The sequence below is a fragment of the Thermobia domestica genome, chromosome 1, assembly GCF_964235325.1.
Source record: "Thermobia domestica chromosome 1, izTheDome1.hap1.1, whole genome shotgun sequence".
Taxonomy (NCBI): Eukaryota; Metazoa; Arthropoda; class Insecta; order Zygentoma; family Lepismatidae; genus Thermobia; species Thermobia domestica.
The window spans coordinates 340,937,414-340,956,489 of NC_137454.1; the positions used below are offsets into that span (position 1 = coordinate 340,937,414).

Consider the following 19,076-nt stretch of genomic DNA (forward strand, 5'->3'; position numbering starts at 1 on the left):
TCTCTGACCACCAGAGTCAATGTTGACATGTACGCAGATAAAGATGATTAGCGTTTTATTGGTAAGTATAATCATTGATGGGTCCACTGTTTGCCTTGCAAAAAAAAAAAAAATCATCCTAATTAACATCTTTAGATATTAAGTTGTATCTCCTGGATTTTTCCTGGATTTTGGATAAGAATTTTCTTGATTTTTCGAAAAATTGGTTGGCAACACTGCTGCGGGGTTCTACTCCCTTCGCTGCTATGTAGTGTATCGTAAGTAAATCACTTTTTTGAGTATTGTTTTCATCTTATTTTAATGAAAAAAGTGTGATGAAAGTTGAAGAAAAGTTTCCTTCAACCGGGTTTGAACCCATGCCGAAGGCAACTTTCATTATAGCACGCTCGGCTACGAGAGTCAACAGCATCTAACGTTTGCTTCCTGCTACATTTATGCTATATAGCGAGAAACGGATAACGCCAACCAACTAGAATCATGTATTTAGTGCCTACTTTCAGTGTGACTTTCACGAGTATTACTTCTCCGAAGGAGTCGTGGAATGGTGGAATATCGATTCACTAGTAGTGTCATCTAGTGAACGTTGCCCTTAACCAAGGGAGCGTCTCTTGTGTTTTCATTCCTACAGATGTCAGCTCTGGTACTTTATTTTGATTATATACTATGCTCATTGTTTCAAACTAGCAACAGCGAAAAATTAAATTTTAAACGCTCTATTTCACTCGAATCGAAATGCCTAAGAGGAAATACGGTGTATCTTGCGCAGCAATCTGGTGTTCCAACAAAAACACTACTGAGAATGTTTCATTCTTTCGTTTCCCAAAGGATAAAAACAGGTAAGCTCCCCGAAGACAGATTATAATCTTAACTCTTTGAGGCACGGGAGCCAGCGTTATTTTGTACCCCTTGCTGCACCAAAAAATTTCTTTTGAATTTTTTAAAATTTTCATTAAAATTATACATGTAAACAATCTCAGGATATAGTATACGTAAGACCGTCTCAGTTCCAGAAGAAGCTGGACGCTCATACTTTTATGGATTATTCATTGAGTATCTACGAACTTAGAAAGGGGGTAACAAACCCACTTTCATTTACTTATCCACTGATACGAAAATAAAAAAGAATGTACCTATTTGCCCTTGTACTTTATGTGCTATAGCGCATTACATTATATGCAACAAGGATTTTGGTCTGCATCATGATATAAATTTAAAAATATTTAACATTTTTCGAATCGAAATTAACAAAATTTATTCTAGAAAGTAAAAATAGAATGTTAAGCACATATAATGAAGACAACGCAGTGATTTAATTTGGTAACGTATAAATATATAATATGAAGTATCCTCGCGCACGAAAGACAGGGGGTTCTCATGTATACTATTACCCAATCTCAAAACACACCAAATAATTTAATTTTTCAGTTAATAATTGAACGAAAAATGAATATAAAAGGTGGTAAGCACAACTTTCCACCGTGTCTCAGAGTTAAACAGGTAGACGAAATAATAATAATAATAATATACAGGTTAAGCATAGTAGATACAATAAGTGTTCAAACTGGTATTCTGTTACCATTGGGAGCCGTGGTCTTGCAGAATACTGCGCCACTGTCGATAGAAAAGAATTTTCCGTGAGGGTCGTAGAGAAGAGTGGGGAGATTTAATGAGTGTGAATATAAGTAATTACTGTTAGTGCACTGCATTGAAATGAATTTTGAGTGATAGGGAAACTATTGTATGTGTTACTCTGCTCTTCCACTCTCCACGTTTATGCGTATACCTCCCGTCGCTGACACGCCTGCTCCCTACAGACGCACCCCGTCTTTACCGCTTCCCAAAAGTCGGCATACGACGGAAGGTTTGCTGGTGAGCGTTTTTTATTCCACCAAAGCACGAGGATGAATTACGTAAGAGGGTGAGAGCTATTCCAAGGAAAGACATGCTATTGTCGTGAAAGAGCAGAATTTGTGATTCTCATATCTCTGACCTTTTGTCCGTGAAAGTTCGTTTTCGTTTGTGTGAATGGAAAGAAAGTTGAACTACCGAGAGACAAAGATGAAGACTGAATCCATGTGCAGCTCCCCGCATTTTCCCAGGTGTTCCCCATTAGTACTCAACACCTATCAATTCTCGGATTCGGCCAATGTAACACACAAAGCAAGAAGCAGTTGCTTAAAGGAAGAAAAATGAAGCTCTTCTAGTAAAAACCTAACTGATTCTGAAACAGGTAAGCGATATGACACTTCTGCGTGTTCTAACGGAAACAGCAACTCCTGGCACAGGAAAAAAATAAAACCGTAACGTGATCAAGTTTTGTTGATGGTCTCCTGTGATCGGACAAGCATGAAACTGTTTTAAACATTATTTACCTAATTACTTATAGTTCTGTTAATATATCTTCCTCACATCATTTCTTTCATTTCCTACTTCAGTTGGAGTTGCATTTCGCAAATAGGCCCTATTTATTAATTTCTTGCTTTCTTTATTCCTGGTAAGTGTACATTTCATTCATTTATTCGTTCAGTGAATCAATTCATAATGATCTTGTTTCTCGTAACAGTTCCTATCGCTAAGAACCAGTTCACCAGGAATCGGTTACAAATAGCACTTCTAACTCATATCAAGAGGAGGATCGTGTAGAAAGTCATCGGTAAAAATATTACCTTCAAATTACGAAAACAAAATACGTCTTGCACTAATTCCTATTTACAACAATTAGGCTAATTTTCTTTCCATAGTTCAAAAAGATAATAGTTCAAATTTCAGCAATGTCATTTCCCTACGAGCTAATGAATATTTCGATAATTATCAAGGCATGAAAAGTCAAATAGGAAAAACAGAAGATAAAAAAATAAATTTACAGTACACCATATATAAACCACTTGGAGAGCCAAGCCGTACTAACCCCTTTACAAAAATTACTACACAATTATCCAAAATTATAACTATTAAATAGTAACTATATATACCGTATGTCAAAATAAAGTAAAAATAGTGCACCCAGAAAAAAAGAGAAATATCTGAAGTTTCAATATGGATAATACAGGTCGCCAGCATGCGTCATGAATAGGAAGTACTTTCTCCGATAGTATAATCGGCGGGGTATGTTAGTACAAGGGGTCCAGAAGCACGTAAAAAACACAAAATTTACAGTAGAAATGAGTGATGCAAGTACTTAGACGTAACATAACGTAACCAAATCTAACATAAACTAACGTAAGCTAACCTGAACTAACCTAAACTAACGTAATATTAGTAGAAATGAGTGAAATTCTATCATTTTTTGGAAAATTATGGGGGACCCCTACACTAATACAACATAAACTAAACTAATCTAACGTAACCTAAACTAGCCTAACCTAACTTAAACTAACCAACCCTACCCTAATTTATGCTGTATCGCCGGACCACGTAAAAATTGAAAAAAAAAAAAGTTCCAAAACGTACTACATTTGGTTGGATTAGATTACGTCACATTACGTTGACGTTACGGTTAGCTTACGTTGAGTTACAGATCAGTTACCATAAGATCAAGGCATGTAAACTTCTACGATTTTGAACAGAAAATTACTATTTGCACATAAATACTGCGTCCGGATGTATTGCAAAAAGCTAGAGCACAAAAAATAGGAACCAACTGTTCTGGAAAGACTCTAAAAAGCACGATACTACCCAAGGGAGTTAGGACAGGGCATAGTTAACATGGTGGTGCGTCCGAAGGAAGCAGGCTCGTCAGCAACGGTGGATACGCGCGTAGGCGAGGGTAGTGAAAGCAATGGGTTTTGTCAATGATACGAGTTTCCATAGCACTTGCCTGGTTTCATACTAGTAACATTCCACTTACAAACTTAAAATACAGCTTCTGTACACTGTTCTGTACACTTCCCGTTCGTAGTGGCCACGTAGCAGGTTTGGTCGGTTAGGTTACACTCTCGTTATTTTTGTATAATTCTGTAAACTCAAACATGTTACAATTAAGCCGATAAATTTCCTAAAATTGGTCGGGTGATACAGCACTTAACCCGTATAATCACCACGAAATTTCCTATTTTTTTTTTTTTTACATGTATTTATTTTCGTTCTTTTTTTCATATATTTATCACAGTATTACAATGCATCTGAAATGGACACGTCATTTATATATAAACACAAAGGTTAAAGAAAGACTAATAATGTAAATTACATACACTAGGTTATCAGTTATGCCTTATATTTTGCGTGAAATCATTATTAAAAATAAAGTTAGAGTACGTAAGTAACTATTACTTGCAGTGTATGTAGAAATCCTTGCACTTATATTTAATACTAATAACAATAATGGCACTGATTTAGTTTAATCATGTAAAATTTTATCCACTTAGCAATTCATGTATTCCTCCACCGAGTAAAAGCAGTGTTGTAAGGAACATTTCTAGAGTTCTTTTTAAATTTGATCCTGACTTTTATATTTTTGGAAAGTTTATTGTAAGGCTTAATAGCCAGATATTTACAATTTTTCTCATATATAACAGTTCTGTGTTCTAAAATAGAAAAGTTTTGTTTGTTTCGTGTTTCATGATTATGTTGTTGTTCTACTCTCATAGGGACACTCTCGTGACGTCTCTTTACAAATATCAGTAAATGTAGATATATAAACAGGCTACTGAAAGTATACGAAGTTTTTAAAATATTGGTTTGTTGTGATCTTTTGGGTTTAGCAGTTGTCATCATTCTTACTATTCGTTTCTGTATTGTAAAAATTACTTTGGCTTTGTATGTATTTTCCCAACATGTAATGCCATATGTTAAATTCGACTGAAATAATCCGAAGTAAATTATTTTAAAGTGGAATCTTTTAACATGTTTTTAAGTACTTTTTATTGCGAAATAAATCTGTTTTAATATTTCACTATGCTAAGTTATATAAACATCTCAGGAGAGATTTTTATCTATGCAAATTCCTAAGAACTTGGTTGATTTGACATGTTCAATTAAAATATTCATAGGCTGTGTATGTTTGTTGAGCAGGTGATGGAAGTTGATTGCACGTGTGTTCTCAATGTTTAATTCAAGCTTATTTTCGTGAATCCAATGAAATACTTTAAAAAGAATCTCATTTGCTCTCCCTTCTACATCCTCATTTGTTTTCCCTTTTAGTTTATTAGCGTCATCTGCATAAAGGAATAGTTCTACTGGAACAATATTACTTGGTAAGTCGTTAATGTATATCAGAAATAATAACGGCCCTAATACGGATCCTTGTGGCACTGCATATGATGTTTCTTGTTTCCCCGATATGTGGTATGTAGTTTGGTTTGTTTCTCTCTTACTGTATGTAATTTTTACTACTTGCTGCCCAGTTTCCAGATACGGTTTAAAATATTTGTACGCGATACCTCTTATTCCATAATCATGTAGCTTTGAAGAAAGATTTCTATGTGACACTAAGTCAAATGCTTTGGAAATATCAAGGAAAACACCTATACATTTCTCCTTATTATCTAAACTGTTTAGAAATTATTTATTGCAGTTTTCGTTGATTTCCCCTTTTAAGATACCATGTCGCTCTCTGTTTTAAGTAAAAAGGATGCTACTCGGACATTCAATGTGGTTTCTAGCTTTTTTTGAGGAAGTTGAATTAAATGAAATAGACCTATAATTTTCAAGCACTGATTCGTCGCCATTTTTATATAATGGTTGTAGTTTTGCATATAAAAGACAAACTGAAGCATCATCCCTTCCGAGCCATGTGTATAACAGACTTCTCATTAAATGGTATCAAAGGTTCTCGATGTTTTGCGTATATGCGCCTGTAGTAGAATCGACAAAATTATGAGAGTGATTTACGGTTAGATGATTCCATTCACCACTATCTAAACGAGCATAACCTTTCCAACAGTCAGTCATAATAGTAGAATTCGCGTCCACATGTCTTGAAATGATGTCCAGTAAATTCTTCATACTTCTTTCATTATCGGGGCATACACTGAAAAATATATTTATCCAGTATCTCTTCAAATACCACCAACAATCCATACTTATTTCTTTAACCTCCCCACCTTGTATTTACGTCGCACAAAAAGAGCGTCGTCTGTTTCAACTATCTTATCAGCTCCACCAATAAGAGAAGCAGAGTGTCTAGCTATAGCCTCAGGCACACTTTTCGGCAGAAGTTTAACTAATCACATATAATGGCATTACTTAATGCGTCAGTAAGTGAACATTCGTGTCATATTTTCATACTTCGTCACATCGGACACGAACGTGTAACATATTAAAAGAATTTCCAGTATTTGTAATTTAAATTATTAACCTTCATACTATTACGACGTATAGTGGACAACAGATCATACTGTTTTTCACAAACATTACACTTTCTATTGATTTGCAATTAACCCACAGTAAAAATCTGTAGCTGTTTTAATTCATTATTACAGATTAATGTCGATAATTGAGATAAATTTAAATTGCTCATTTCATCTTCATTAAATAACACATTGACACCATTTGACATATCGTGCCACCATACTATAAAGACACACCCATCACTACCACGCGTATGAACCAGCAAGAGAACAGCTGACGTACAATCTGTCATTCATACTCGCCCGCAAATACCAGACTACTCGTCACGAAGCGAACGGAAGAGATAAGTTCCTACAACCGGAATGAAAGGAACAAGATTATCAGAATCAAAAGAACCAAATCACCAAGTCAGATGAATGAAATGCCTATACTAAAAACTTACTCTTTACTGCCTAACTATGCATCCATATTGTATTAACTTACTGCGCAAACGTGAGGCATTTATTCCGAAGTTGGTCATCCACCTGGTTTTCGACAAAAAGCGTAATAAAAGCTACGAAAATTTAAAAATCATCAATTTCTATTTTAAGTTCACTGATTTTCTATTTCCTTCCGTTACCTCGCGGGGTGAAGGTATGGGGAAGGGACCATGTTAGGTTACGTTAATGTAACGTCTTCACATGTTCACTACACAAGCGAGGGTTTTAGGTTCACTTCCCACTTTAAACGATTGTTGTTAGAGCCTTTCTATTTCAAGTGTATCCCTGCTGGTGCTGCTGTCGATGTGTGACTTCCCGTGCCTCCCTCGAAAGAGGAGGGCCAAGTTGCTGCAGCCAAGGTCTTTCAGTTGTTGTATGCGGAAGCTTTGCCACAATGAATGATTTCACAGACTTCGCTGTGCACTGTCTTGTTAGCCACTCTAAGTAGGCTTAGCCTACGAACTTCACTTGTCAAGAACAAACAACTGAATGACAAATTGGCAACAGAGCCGAGGTCATTCAGAGTTTCCTCTGTCAGGGCGGCGGGGATGGGACGGAAGTATGTTTCACATATTTTCCGAGAGAACACTTGAATTAGAAAGGCTTTATTGGTCTTCTTTCCTTAAAAAGGTATTCCGCAAGATGACCTTCAAAATGTACGCGTTTTTTCTCATGACAGTGAGCCATAATCCAAACTTGCGCAAAGTAGTTCCCTCCGCTTGTCAAATTGTTCCATGTTTATAAGTACTTATAAAAAAAGATAAACGCAACTTCGCTCTCTTACATATCATTAAGCACACAAACTGACAAATTATCCAAAATTTTGCTAAAAATGGACGACCAACTTTCTGATTTAATCTGAAAGTAGTATAGCTCAACAGTTCAGTGTTGCAAACTCTCATATTCAGAAATGCGTCGGGATGTGGCACTCCCATCGCCCAATTCTTCGAAAGTGCAATCAGCCACTAGTCCTTCAGGTTGGTGGTTGTGTCGCCCCCCCCCCCCCCCGGCATTTTAAACCTGCGATCAAGCAAATTACAAAGATAAGCCTCGGATGTGGACTGCTTCCTCTGGATGTCAACCTCACTATACCTTGCATCTGATAAATTAATCTGCGGATTTTAAGACGCATGGATTTCAGCCATGGAAGGGAGGAAGGAAGCGCATGCGCGTCCAGTAGGATTGCATAGAGTGGTGTCCTGAATTGTTGATGGAAGTCTTGGAGAAGTGGATAGTCTGTGTACGTTTTCCCCCATCTGAGGTGGACGTGCATCCATCCCTGCCTGTTGCGTGTGTTCAGTGTTTGTGTTATCCGGTATTCAGGTCTTTAAAAATAATTTAAAACATTACAAAAAACTATTAGAACAAAGATGTTTTAAAAATAATAAAAACACAAAAAATCTGTACTTTTCTTCTCTCGCGGGCTTTTTTTTCGATTGGTCATTTCTTTTAGTTTCAATTTTTCTTTTTACGGGGCCATGCGTTCTGTCCACGGGAATGGTTTTCTTCCACCCCTGTTCCCCTTGATCGTGTCGGCCCCACACCGATTCCACTGTGAGGGCGTGCTTATGAGAATGCCAGGGAGTAGCGTAAGTTCTCGCAAGCAGCCTGGTGTCAAGTTGAGGCTTTCACACGTTTTTTTCTTTATAAATGTTTATTTAACACCAACTTTATATGGCTACTAAAAAATCTTTAAAATGCGATCCGGGTTACCCTCTCGGAAAAAGCCCAAACCAAACGAAAATGTGACGTACTGTATTCTAAGTTCCAGGTAGTGTGGAAGAAAATGAAATTAAATTTTTGAGATTGACGTCCCATGGTTATGCCCAGTGGCGGGTCCAAGGGGAAGCAATAGGGACTACAGCCTCCCCCCCTTGACGCTCAGGTATACACTGGATAAAATGGGCTTCAATTCTATTTTGCTCTGGATAAAACAGCAATATCCTGGATCCGCCTCTGGTTATGCCGGCTAGGCTAAAGGAGACGAAGAAGATGAGAAAGGAATGAAATGGTGGAATGAAGAAAGTGGGAGGAAACGGGAGAACCCCGAGGAAACTCACGCACATGGTGTTTGTCCACCACAAAGTCCACTTGGCTCGAGCTGGGATCAAACCAAGGACCCCAAGCATCAGAGGTGAACGCTCTACCAGTAAGCCCCCGCGGCCCCAGATAGTGTGGAAAAGACAGGTATCGTGATGCCTGTTGTCCAGTATCTTGTAAGTAAGGATAAAGATGCTAATTATGCCAATGCTGAAACAACTCGTCCGAGTGCTATTAAGAGCTTGTCCCCTTTTCTCAATAATAAAGTTATTAACTATAACGCCTGATAGGTTAAAGATATCAAGAGATTATGTTTATTGGTGGAAACGGTCGACGAGAAGCAAACAGCGAAGTTACTTAAACTGACTACCATCGGATCAGCTGACGTGTTGGTAGAACCTCATCGTGTGCTGAATGTCTTTCGCGGAGTAATATCATGTTGGGATCTGCTTAATGCCACTGAGGAGGAGATTAAATTGAATCTGGCTGATCAACATGTTGTAGAGGTAATTCGCATCAAAAGTGAGAATTCAGGTGAACTCATTGCTATTCAGTCACTAATTCTTAGTATCCATTTCCGTACACTTCCGAACTACATGAAGGCTGGTTATTATCAACTTGAGGTCCGTCCTTATATTCCCAGTCCTCTGCACTGTTTCAAATGTCAACACTTCGGGCCCACCAGCATTTCGTGTAATGCGAGTGCTGCTCTTTGTGCGATTGTGGCCAGATAGTCATGGCGTGGAACCTTAAACAGCGAGCAAGACCTTTTATGTCAACTGCAAAGGTGAGCATTCTGCTTGGCCTTGGGACTGTCATTGTTTACCTTGATATAATATGTCTGAAAGTTAACTTTCTAATGCATTAGTTAGAGAACATAACCTACTTTTCTGATATAGGGGCACGGTGGCTCAGTGATAGAGCGCCCACTGGTTCTATCTCAGGCGAAGTGAGTTTGTGGTGGACGACATCGTGTTCGTGAGTTTTCTCGGAGTTCTCCCGTTTCCTCATACTTCCTAGTTACACTAATTCTTTCATCATCATTCATTTGCAATTTCATTCGTCTCCTTTAGCCCTCAGAACACAACCATGGAACGTTACACTAAAAATTTTTGAGGGACCGCGGTGGCTCAGTGGTAGAGCATTCACTTCTGGTGCTTGGGGTCCCGGATTCGATCCTAGCCCCCGCCAAGTAAACTTTGTGGTGGATAAACACCGTGTGCGTGGGTTTTCTCGGGGCTCTCCCGTTTCCTCCCACTTTCTTCATTCCACCATTTTCATTCATCTCTCATCATCACCGTCTCCTTTAGCCTAACCGGCATAACCGTGGGACGTGAAACTCAAAGATTTCATTTTTTGCACCGAAGATTTCATATTATTTCATTTCTGGACATATAACAATAGTACATATTTATTTGAAATAGAGATTTCATGACTTGTATTTATGAAGTTTTATGGTATTTTACTTTCAGTCAGTCGAGAAGAAATTTCTTTTTCATTCCTGAAAATAACTTTCATGATAGCTCTACAATAGCTTCATTTTTTTAAATTCATGTAACTAAAATTCAGGATGCAATAAGTCCCATTTTGTGCCTTTCTTCCTGAATTGCATTCACTATCCTATCCCCATCTTCTTATACTTTTCGCAACATTGCAAAAATCAAAGAATAACATAAAAATTTATTTGCATTATTTTCTGTCATTTACAGAATACTAATTATTGTTTCCGACATGCTGTTTGTTCTATGACGTCGTAATTTGCAGGTGTATTTAGAGAAGATTAATAAAATACTTCAAGTAATAGAAAATTATGCAGTCTTTATAACTTAATCGTTGATTTGTCTAAAATATGTAAATGTAGAGAAAGGAGAGAGGAACAGAGCACCCCTTTTACCTGTAGGTATCAGGCATTCAATTATTTTTAAATAATACATAACAGTAAATATATATTAATATTTTCTTGAAAATAATTATGTGCAGTCAAATGCATAATAAAAATTAGTGCTCGATATTCCTAAGTATATTAGCCACAAATAAATTCACATTCGCAAAGTACGTAAAGTACATACGTTCAGACATTTTACAATACATTACACACATCAAAATCTTATTTAGCTCTTTTTATTTATTTATTTATTTATTTATTGGATTTTAGAATGCATTTAACTTTCAAATGCTTAATATTCTTATTTAATCCAAACTTTCTACATTGATAGAACACAAAGTAAACCTTCTGAATAAATTTTCTTGTGTTGCTGTACAATAATACAGTATAAAAAGACAAGGAAGTTTATTTCGGATCTAGTTCACACAAACAAAATAACCATAATATCTATAGGACTTCTCTGCAGTGATCGGATTGTTGGATTGCCGAGCATTAAAATGAAGTGAACTAGACCCCAGTATTGAAATTCCTGGGATCGAATCCTGGCTCCATCCAGGTGCTTCGTTTTTCCTTCTTACTGAGATATCATTGGAACGGCTGAAAGGTCATCGTGAGTAAGTGAATTGCCCACTTATGAAGAAGAAGATTAACTGTTAATCTTAGCTTTGAAAATGTTATATAAGGAGTTTCATTGTTATCTTTAGGTTGCATATAAATCTCTTCATCCTGGAATTATCGTATTTATTTTAACCTTTAACTTTTACTTCTCTTCTGCTTTATGAACATTTAAATCACGATAAGCCCCTTAAGGTTAATTAGTGATATTTTAACTCATTTCGAACCAACTATACGGCGTATATATGGCTAGTCTTGTTATATGGGAATAATTAAGACCAGAGCAGTCTACAGGCTAAGTACAGAAGAGTCTTGGCCGACCTTCTGATAAACCATTCCTTTCCTCAATGTGAATTGTGGCAATCCGATACTTACATGAGGAAATCTTCCGAGTCAATGTAAAAGCTTCGAGTAGAACTAGCACCCTAATCAGTGGGATGCGCCTTGCTATTTTTTGCCCAATGTGAAAGTATCTAACTTTATTGTTAGAAATGAAATGACCTTTATTTTTTTTAAAAATCGTCACTGCAATTTTCGTATTTGAACATAGCACTCAGGAAAAGTCATGTTAAAGCGCGACTTACACCTGAAAAAAGAATGTTTATCTTTTTTTAGTTTCTAGTTTCTAGTGTTCCCCAAATCCTTGTCTGCAATAACTGTCTGCAACTTCACGTGCCGGTACTTGAGACATTATTTGCCGTTTATAATGTTCATCGAACAATTTTCCTGTGTTTCTAACATGTTACTTTTGAAAGCATTTTTTCAATGGAGAGTCACGCCCATCGAATATTTCAACGTACTTTCTCTGATATATTTTATGAAATTTCTAATCCAATAAATAGGTCTTTCACTGAATACTGAAACATGTTCAATGCTCATTCCTGACAGTTGACAACGTACATTCAGCCAGTGTGACATTAGTTACTCTGCACTACTATCTCTTTGAGTGTTTCCGTCCTTTGTACTTTTTCTTGGACTACAGAACATAGTATCAAAATATAAGCATGATCCATTGAATATTACCAAATGTAGGAAGGAAGGGGGGTGGAGCTTACCTTCAAATGAAATATCCAATATATAAAGTGTAAACTTTTCTTTACAAATGTTTAGTTGTAACTGAGTTAATTATTGGCACTAATTTTTCTCAATTTTAAAAATTTCAAGGCCACATTTTGTATCATGACCACCTTTGAGCTCTTGCAATGCAAATATTAATTTGTGTGTTTATTTTAGGTGCGAAGCTTGGTTGCAGTTCGCAAAGAATGAGAAATTAGCTGGTCTGGATCCTATTGTTTTGCATAGAAGAGCAAAATTATGCAGTGATCACTTTAGTTCACAGTATATTATAACAGCTTTTACAAGGAAATCACTCGCTCCACATGCTGTTCCAACTTTACTTAAAGGGGAACCAAGTGACGTACCACAAGAACCAATTAACGTTCCAGATTTTCCTGAAACAGAAGAAAATCAGCCAACTAGTTTGGGTCCGGACAGCCCAAAGTTCAATACGGTTATTATACGAACATACTCGAGAAAGAGTCCTGCGAAACGTGCAAGCTTGTCGGCTTCCAACGATTATGGCTTATCGGAGAATGCAACTGACTTAGAACAATGCGCAGGTACTTTGAAAACTTACGTGTTGTGTTCAGTTTGTATTATACATATGATAGTATTTAAAGTTAACTTTTAAAACAGTTCTCATCTATGTTGGTTGTAATGAAGTTGATACTTCGGGCAAATGAGGATGTATTTAATAGTATTTCTAATTTGTTTCCCACAGCACGAAAATTTGGTATGAAAAGTCTGATAACATGATCCATTATATTTCGCACTTAAAAATACAGCCATCGCATGATAAATTTATCTCTGACCGTTACTGAACCAAGAATGTGACAAAAGGGAGTGGATAAGTTTTGCCGGTGGCCAAACAATATTACCATTTTCATGTCATTCTAATAGTTGTGTTAATTTTGTTGGTGACAGACAGTGGTATACTTGTTGCGTGCAATAACTTCTAGACAAAGTTCAAGGAAGAAAGGATCTGTTTTACGAAGCTCTTACTTACAGTGTATTTGGATTTACGAAAGACTAAATTATATATGGATCACATATAATTCCGCTTAAATAAGTGTTTTAAGGGGTTACTGCAGCTAATCAGGTATCTGTAGCAACAGTCAAGGGTGTGAAACAAGAGTTTATCAAAACTTCCAATCTGTTAACGACGAGTGGGGAGAGAAGGAAGAGACAAAAAGCGATCGATGGCTACAACAAAAGAATAATTTAAAGAATAATCAGGATTTACGCGAATTTGGTTACAGGTTTATGAAGGCAAACAAACTAATGAAAAAAAAAACTGATAAGGAAGCCGGATGTTTTTGTGTTGCGAGAAAAGTATTTGAACTTAATCCAAAAGTGTCGTGAAACACAGAAATATTTATTATCTCGTCTCGAAACTTACGTAAACGAAATCGTGCCAACACGCTAGTGAACCTGGTATACTCCTTCCACCAAGCGGCAAGTGTAGGAGACTAGCAATTGTAAGTTGTGAAAATGAAAACGATTTCATCCCTAATGGTGCTCTCGCGTACTGTGCAAACAGTACAAAAAGAGATTATCATAATGAAATGAATGCTGATAACTTCAGAAACGGTATTCGGAGGATTCGTTATTTTGAATATACGACGTAATGGGCAATGTCCCAAACCACAATGCTCAGCTTGGAAAAGGTGCCCAATATTTCTCAAAAAAAGAACGATGCTTAAGTCACAACTTTTGCAGATTCTCAAGCTCCATAAAGAAACAGAAAGAATGTAGGAAATAATTTTCAAGGAGCTGGACACAATGTTATACGCCTTCCACCGTATGGTGCGTAATTAAACGATTAAGTATACTTCGATTAAGTATAGCATCAAAGTATACTTCGAAATTCGCCACGTCGATCTGGATAGAATGCTTCCGCCACGTTCTGGAAGTTAATGAACAATAAAGGCTCTAGACATATAGATGAAAAGGAGCTGGAGCAAATCATAATTGAACTTGGTGTTAAGAATGATAGTGAAGCCAATAATAGTTCAGGAGCTGATTATTTAAATGAAGGAATAGATAATGAGTTTAATGAAAACGATGTGAATTTCTTGAATGATAGTAATGTAGATATCAGCTCTCCATCTTCGTTCCTTCACCTCTTCCGTAGAACGGAAACTAATATATGCATAAAGGTTTAAAAGAATGTATTATAAATTTACGTAATTTTGAACATTCTGTATCTTTGCGGATAATACATATTGGCCCTGTAGAATGTTGTACCGTGTTTGAACACATAAGTCCTTACCTTAATTCGCTTTACCATCCAGCTGTTCGCTTGGTGTGCATTAGAGAAATGCCTTACTTATCTTTGTAGTAAATGAAAATTTGTTTTAAATCTTCCGAGCAAAGAGTTAGATGTTTTTTTTTTTTGTTTGTTTGTTTGTTTGTTTGTTTGTTTGTTTTTAATGCTGATAAATCTATAAATATATCTAAAGTAGCTGGAGTCCCCAAAACCAGTTATATATACCTATGTGCGTAGTGTGTGTATGTGTTCGCTTAACTCATTACCCGCCACTGTCCCAATTTTGGGACACAAAAAAAGGTCACTGACTTATACAAAAAATAAAATTTATGATCTCTGTGCCTCATGTCACTCATTGGTATCTAGTCTTATTACCACTGAGTGATACGAAACATAGAGGATCACATACTTTATTTTTTGATAAGCTATAGTTATTTTCTTTGAATGTCCCAAAATTGGGACAAGGGCCATTAATCAGTTAACAGAAAATTGTCAGTTTAACTTTTATAAATAATCATTTGTTACATGCGGATAACAACTAGCCGTACCTCCAAAGAAGAACAATACTCAATTGCAATGTTTTATAGTACTGTATGATTGCCATTCTGTATCTGTAGGTCATAGTGGTATTCTAAAATACTTGTACAAGCGAATTAGTTGAAAACATTCTTATTGTAGGGGTGGATAGGCGACAGTGTAACCAGAGCTCCTCCGTGGCTAAGCGGTTAGCGTACGCGCCTTTGGCGTGGGAGACCCGGGTTCGATTCCCGGCAGGAGCTCATGTGGTTCGGATTCCACGTTAATCAGTAGGTCCACGTCTCATATAGCCTCGCTGCTGAAAGGGACGCTATACTACAATCAACTCCACTCAACAACTCAACGTGACAGTGTAACCACTCCCTTTGCAAAGGAGAAAATGAACTCTTTTGGTATATAACTATATCTACAATATCTAACTTTAGAATGAATTAGGATCAGTTGGAATCTTGTTTTCAATACTGTACATAGAATTAATTTTCTTTGCATAAAACAAAAATTTTCAAGTTGACTGTCCCTGTTTATTGAGTTAAGAATATGCAAATTGTATATATCCATTCTTATTATTGCTTATACTTGAGTACAGACAGATAGAAATCCAATAAGTTTACTATATGTGTCACGTAGCATCATACATTGGACTACATCCAGTGCTTTTTTCGCAATCTGAATACTACCAATGAAACCGCTTTTTTTGTGCCTCTGGAAATATGATTCGTTAATAATAACTTTCTGCGTTAGTGTATAGCATTAGAAAAATAGGATTTATCACGTATTACGAATTGAAAGAAGGATTATTATTTGAATTTTCATTTCGTTCAAGGATAATACCACTAATATTTATCTGTAAATAACTAAAATGAAGAGGTTTCATGTGTAAACTGTATGTGTAGATTACCGTTACTGTATGCTTTAAATTCATACTAGTCATAGAGCTTTATTGCTTCCTAATATATAATATTTATTTCTTTTTTTTTTTTTTTCTATTACGTTATTATCCCAGAGTGAATGTTTTTTTTTCCTCTTTTAATGACAGTAGTTCATTTATTGATCTAATTGGCGTGTACGCACATTTACAATATATCTATTTTATTTGGTATGCAATGCTGCCATTCTTGTTCCACTGTAATTGCAAGGATATCATACTAATTTTCAAAATAATTTTACCGTAATTTCTGTACTGCGTTTATTCTTTCTCGTGACTTGTTTTCTTTACTAATATATTGTTGATTAATATCTCACCGCCCGTTCCCACTTAATCCTTTCCCGTCTCAAACCCTTGCTGATATTCAATTATTTATCCCTCATCATTTGTGCGTTTTTTATGTGATGGGCAATGGTTTTATAAGAATCCTTCTCCTGGCTCATACCCAAAAGTTAACCAACCAACAGTATACAGTATTTCGTATGCTTTATGTCCATACGATGTGGTAACGTGGCCCCGCGTAGTGTAGTCGCTAACGCTCTCGCCTTCGATGTGAGCGGTCCCGGGTTCGATTCCCGGTGGGAGCACTCGCTCGAAAAAGTGTGAAACGCTTTTTCAGGCCAGCCACCTTGAATGAGGTTTTCCTGGATTTTCCTCATTCACACCAGGCAAATGCCGGGGTGGTACCTAAGTTATAGGTCCCAGGCCGCTTCCTTCCTTCCCTTTCTCAGGATAGTGTGCTCGCTGAGGGACGTCATCCCTTAAACGTGACGGGCTACATGATCATAGATACCGAAAGCCCAGAAATCTAATTCCTATTCCCACGATGTAGTAACATATCATTCTGAATTTGTTGATCATGGTTCGATTGTTGGAAAGCATTCAGGTATTCGTACATATGCTCAATTAATTTTACTGAGGTCATTCCATGTAAATGAGACCGATTTTAAAGATGATCCCAGCTCGACCATTGCCGAAGTTCATGACATTTGATGGGAAGGTTTTATATTGTCTATGATGGTTATGTGCCAATTATTAGTTGAATATCTTCTTTGCTTTCATTAATATGGCCTTTCATAGAGAGGCCACTCACCTTCGTTCCGCGTGCGAAGGTGCAATTCAGCGTTTTTGAAGGTTGTAATAAAGACTTAGCCTTTTGCACACTTAAACAACTTTTGACGCTGATTTAGAATATGGCACAAATTAGCCGTTGTGTGGATTAAATTCAGTTCCCACTATCAAGCTAAATCCAAAGATGTGCACTTGCAAAGTTGGTAAAAGAAATCTCGTAGATACAAGTTTGGGGTATCTTAGGGGGGGGGGGGGTATCTCAGCAGTACCTTCTCAAATCTAATTTTTTTTGCCACGGCTGGAAAGAGTATGCTTCAAGCTTTAGAAGTTGTATAGTTTAATTTTAGAACCGTGTGTCTTCAGAAGTAAAGAAATAATAATTATAATAATAATAATAATAATAATAATAATAATAATAAACTCTTAGAAGATTTGGAAAGTCATTAGAACATTTTGAAATATTGTAGAATATTATAGAATACTCTAGTATAGTATAGAACGTTTTCTGGCTACAAGGAACTGTTCAAGAAAACTGTGTATTGTTTGGAAGCAAAATACTGTATGCTAAAATCAATATAGGAGACGTTTTCAAAGACTGTGGTCTAGACGAAATGATAGAATACAGGTAGTAGGAACTGACTGCAAGAAGAACTGGTTTTAAAAATTGTCAGTTAGACAAGCCATCACTTTGTGTCAAAACACAAAAAATTTACTTTAAACAGCTTAATCTTGCAGTGAAGAGATCATATTGATGGAATTCGCTGAGAACTACTTATTTGTTGGGTAAGGTGCTTTCCAAGGATTCTACTGGGAGAATGATCAGTTAGATTTTGCTGTCTCGTCTAAGAAAGCAGCCATTTCTGGACAGGATGCTGACATGTGATGAAAAGTGGGTCCTGTACGAAGCTCCACGGCGCCATCATCATTGGTTAGCATCCCATGAACCGGTTTCGAAACAGCACTGCACCAGAAGAAGGTCCTTCTGTGGTTTTGGTAGACTGCTCGCGACATCATGCATCGGGAACTGCTACCAGCTGGTCAGAGCATCAATGCAACTGTATACTGTAAGCAGTTGAGCCGTGTCCAAGAAAAACTCAAAATTCTGGAGTTAGCACTTCTGAACCGCAAAGAGGTCCTTCTGTTACAGGACAGCGCTAAACCTCACGTGACTAGCATGGTCCGGGACACCATTCTATCCCTTGGATGGGAAATACAATTTCATTCGTCATACTCCTCAGACACTACCGTCCGATTAACACCTGTTCCATTCCTTGGAGAATCACCTTAGAGAACGCCAGTTCATATCCCTAGTAGAGATGCAAAATGCACTTGATATCTTCTGCGCTTCACGGCCCACCAAGTTCTACCACGATGGAATCCATGGCCTTACAGAACCTTGGCAGAAGGTCGTCGATGCTGGTAGGGACCATTTTTGATCTTTCAGGTACATCTTAAGGTGACATATCGATGTTCAAATGTGGTGGGTGATAAAGCCACAGAATTTTCTTGGTTTCCTTTATAATGTATTGTGTCTCGGGGAGGAATTTTGTTAAATTTTGAAAATCACTGCTCAAATAACTCGTTAATACGATTAATTCGCTGAATGTAAGAATTTTGATTTCCATGAAAGTTCTTTGTTTTTCCTTGTACTCAACACTTCTGCTGGAGTGAGAACGTATGTTTTTCCTTATTCTTTAGAATGGGAAAAATGATCCTTCCTGGTTTCGAATTCCTTCGTAGTGCTGAATCAAATTTCCCTCCTATATCAACTATTCTTGGTTTTGAAAGGAAGGAGCAAAATACTTTCTGCGGCAACCTGAAGACCACTCTGATTTTACTTGCAATGACGGCAGTCGACGGTATCATTAGAGGATTAAGCTCCAGTCTCTCGACAACTATCGATTCTTG

At 37.0% G+C, this 19,076-nt stretch overlaps 1 protein-coding gene across 1 annotated transcript in view; it reads left to right on the plus strand.

The window, feature by feature from the left end:
* The first annotated feature begins 649 nt into the window (after positions 1 to 649).
* The window catches only part of LOC145663691 (THAP domain-containing protein 5-like), a 42,771-nt gene continuing 24,344 nt past the window's right edge, over positions 650 to 19,076 (plus strand). Inside the window, exons 1-2 of the mRNA XM_081729790.1 lie at positions 650 to 836; positions 12,541 to 12,926. Of these exons, the coding sequence (XP_081585916.1) occupies positions 733 to 836; positions 12,541 to 12,926 (490 nt within the window). The 5' untranslated portion in view covers positions 650 to 732. The remainder of the gene's footprint in view (positions 837 to 12,540; positions 12,927 to 19,076) is intronic.